At 35.1% G+C, this 3796-nt stretch overlaps 1 protein-coding gene across 1 annotated transcript; it reads left to right on the forward strand.

The window, feature by feature from the left end:
- Nucleotides 1–224: 224 nt before the first annotated feature.
- Nucleotides 225–2310, forward strand: LOC106390583. The gene is made up of 4 exons (XM_048779007.1): nucleotides 225–1063; nucleotides 1176–1839; nucleotides 1920–2042; nucleotides 2116–2310. The coding sequence occupies exons 1-4, from the start codon at nucleotides 225–227 to the stop codon at nucleotides 2308–2310; spliced, it is 1821 nt and encodes a 606-aa protein (XP_048634964.1).
- Nucleotides 2311–3796: the final 1486 nt, after the last annotated feature.

The following is a 3796-nucleotide window of genomic DNA, read 5'->3' on the forward strand; positions in this document are numbered from 1 at the left end:
TTGAGAGTGAAGACTCAGATGATGATGAGGGAAAAGTTGAGTTTTGAGTTGGCCAAGAATTTATTTCACAAGCCAAGTGTAGAGAGGCTATAGAGAAGTATGCAGTGAAAGAGAGGGTTAATATCCGTTTTCAGAGATCAGAGAGGAAGAAAGTAGCAGCAGGGTGTGTAGCGGATGGATGCTCATGGAGGCTATATGCATCGATCAATAGTAGGTCACCTAATATGGTTGTTAGATCGTACAAAAGTACTCATTCTTGCTACCCTACAGGAAACGTTGCTCTCTACACTGCTCCAAAGATAGCTGCTGATTTTCTAAATGAGTTTAGGACAAACCCGAACCTCAAAGCTGACCAAATAATGCAGCGGTTGGCTCTTAAAGGTCTTCGTGTTCCTAAGACAAAATGTCAGAGTGCAAGGCAAATGATGTTGCACATTATCAGTGATGAGTATGCTGAGCAGTTTACAAGGATGTATGACTATGTTGAAGAACTCAAGAAGACAAATCCTGGTTCAACGGTCATATTAGGTACAAAAGAGAGAGTTTTTGAGAAGTTTTATACTTGTTTCGAGTCTCAAAAAACTGGTTGGAAGAGTGCTTGTCGGCGTATCATTCACTTGGATGGAACATTTTTAAAAGGCCGAATGAAAGGGCAATTACTGACTGCAGTAGGAAGGGATCCGAATAACCAAATGTTCATCATTGCTTGGGCTCTTGTTCCTGTGGAAAACAAGGTGTATTGGGAGTGGTTCATGGAGCTACTGCGAGAAGACTTAGGTTTAGATCTTGGAAATGGTTTAGCATTATCTTCGGACCAGCAAAAAGGTTTGATACATGCCATCAAAAACGTGGTTCCTTATGCGGAGCATAGAATGTGTGCGAGGCATATCTTTGCCAACTTGAAGAAAAGGCACGGCTCAGTTGATCCTCTGCATAAGCTATTTTGGAAGTGTGCAAGAGCTTACAATAAGCATGTCTTTGAGAGAAATCTAGAGAAGATGAAGACAGTTAAACTTGATGCATATGAGGAAGTGAAAAGGAGCGTGAAGTCAAACTGGTCTAGGTATGTGTTTTTTTTAAATAATATATATATATATATATATATATATATATGATATTTTGGTTGGTTTTTTTTATTTTGTGTCGTAATGCATCTTGTTATTCTTGTTATGTAGGGCATTTTTCAGTGACGTTACAAAGTCTCCAGCTGTTGAAAACAATATTAGCGAGTCTTACAATGCTATCTTGAAAGAAGCTCGTCGAAAACCAATCATTGCATTGCTTGAAGACATTAGGAGGCATATTATGTCAAGCAACAATGTGAAGATCAACGAGATGAATAATTTTAAGGGATTGATCACACCAAAAGCATTAGCTATAATAGAGAAGCGCAAGAGGAGCCTGAAATGGTGTCATCCATATCCAAATGGCAGAGGCATTTATGAGGTTGATCATGGAAGAAACAAGTATGTTGTTGGAGTTAGAGACAAGATTTGCTGCACTTGTCGGGCCTATGACGTAAGTGGCATTCCTTGCTGCCACATCATGTCTGCAATGTATGCTGAATATAAAGACACAAGATTACCTGAGACTGTTGTTTCAGACTGGTATACTGTTGAGAAGTGGAAGCTCTGCTACAACTCCCTTCTTTTTCCTGTCAATGGGATGGAGTTATGGGATAAACATTCTGATGTTATTGTCATGCCTCCTCCAGACAGAATAATGCCAGGTAGACCTAAAAATAATGACAGAATCCGTGATCCAAGTGAAAGAACAGGTTGTGAACCAAGTCAAACTCAAGATGAGCCAACAGAAACACCTTCAGAAAAAATTGTTGTGGTATGTGTTGCTTGTTATACACAGAACTCTGTATTCTTTTGTTGGTTTTAATATGGGTATGTGATGCTTGTTATATGCAGAAATGTTCTAACTGCGGAGAATCTGGACACAACAAAAGAACGTGCAAGCAACCACCGGTCAATCCCCCCAATCCACCCAAACCATCTTCAGAATTTCCTTCCTTTCATGCCAACATTGTAATGGTAATGTAACATATATTTTTTTTCATCTCTCTTTTATTCCTTGGGATTGATACAGCTTGTTCTTTGTTTGTAGACATGTAGTAACTGTCGTCAAACTGGACACAACAAACGCAATTGTAAGCTACCTCATGTGCCCAAGCCACCAAATATGCGAGCAGGAAGACCATCTAAGAAACAGAAGACAACCACTCAACTTGGCGAGTCAACCGAAGTAGGAGAAACAACAACTGAAGTTGGAGAACCAACCATTGAACTTGGCTCGTCTTAGAACTCTTAAAAACTTTCTTTTTGAATATTGTACCTCACCTCAGCTTTAAAACTATGTTTTGGTGTTTCAGATTAACTAGGCTTAATCATGTTTTGGTGTTTCAGATTTACTAGGCTTATTCACATGAATTATGTTCAACAAAAATTAACTTTCTTTTTAAAATTACGTACATAGAAGTATATATGTTAGTTCGTGCCCAGGGAAATGCAGACAGTGGCGTAGACATGCTTTGGCAGAAGAAGAAGGTCGAAGCCAAACAAGCTTAAGTTGTCTTTTATCGTTGGGAATTTTTGTTGTGTAGTGTTAAAAAGATCATCCGACATACAACGAAGTAATGATTTTTGCATTGACTCTTTGTTTCAATGCTAACCAGTGCGCTTGCTTCTTCTTAAAAAATGATTTTTGCATTGACTCTTTTCCACCAAAACCTTTAATTTTTCAAGCTATGAACACATGATTTTCACCAAAAAAAGCTCCAGAACAATAGAACTTTCGCCTTGGTTTTTCTCTGGTTTTTTATGTCAAAACAATTGTCAGGGCTACACAATGATATTTTCTACGTATTCCAGGAACTAAATCCATTGAAGTTTTGCCTAAGAACAATTTCAACTGAAACAAAAACCTTAAAAACACTTGAAAAAATTACATACAAAATTAAAATCAAAAGAGAGGAATTCGAAAACAAATGGTATAAGATACATGAATTACTTAGGAGAAAAAGAACAAATTTAAACTCCAAAACTTGAAGAACCCTAATTTTAATTTGGGAATTTCGTGACTGGATACAAGGAAGAAGAAAGCCTGGTTGTTTTTTACATTTATCATACGTTGCGTTTTAATTAAACAGAGTTTTTTAAATTTTTAACAGAATAAGTAACGGAGGGTTTAATTCATTAAGAAAAGTTACCTTGGGGGTTTTGATGTTGAATCTTTAATTTAGGGGGTTTTACCCGAAATAAACCTAATTGGGGGGGTTTTACATTAAAAATCCTTATTAATATCGTTTAAATTTAATTATAGACCATTTAAAATAAAAAGTTTTTGTTTGGATTAGTAAAATTTATTTATATGTTCTCATCAATTTGATAATATACACAATAGTTACTGAATTTTTAATATTTATTATATATTTATTATTTCATAATATATAAAAGAATATAAAATACATAAAATAATTTATATATAATGTTCATCTCGCGCAAGGCACATATCTTAACCTAGTTAATTTATTATTTTAGTAGGACCATGTATTTATATTTTGGAATGAACTAAAAGAGCGCATTAATTTGTTTTAGATAGCTGATACAGATCAATTGGTATCAAACTATTGATTGTTGAGAGCAATCAACAAAAAACATTGAATTTAATTATGAAATGTATCGTGAATACAATCAAAGTTCCATATTAAAATTTTTGACAAATAATGTTTATTGTATACAAAAATGTATAATTTTGATTAATATAAGATCTTTTGGAAAAGAGCACA

The sequence above is a fragment of the Brassica napus genome, chromosome A5 (genome assembly GCF_020379485.1).
Source record: "Brassica napus cultivar Da-Ae chromosome A5, Da-Ae, whole genome shotgun sequence".
NCBI lineage: Eukaryota > Viridiplantae > Streptophyta > Magnoliopsida > Brassicales > Brassicaceae > Brassica > Brassica napus.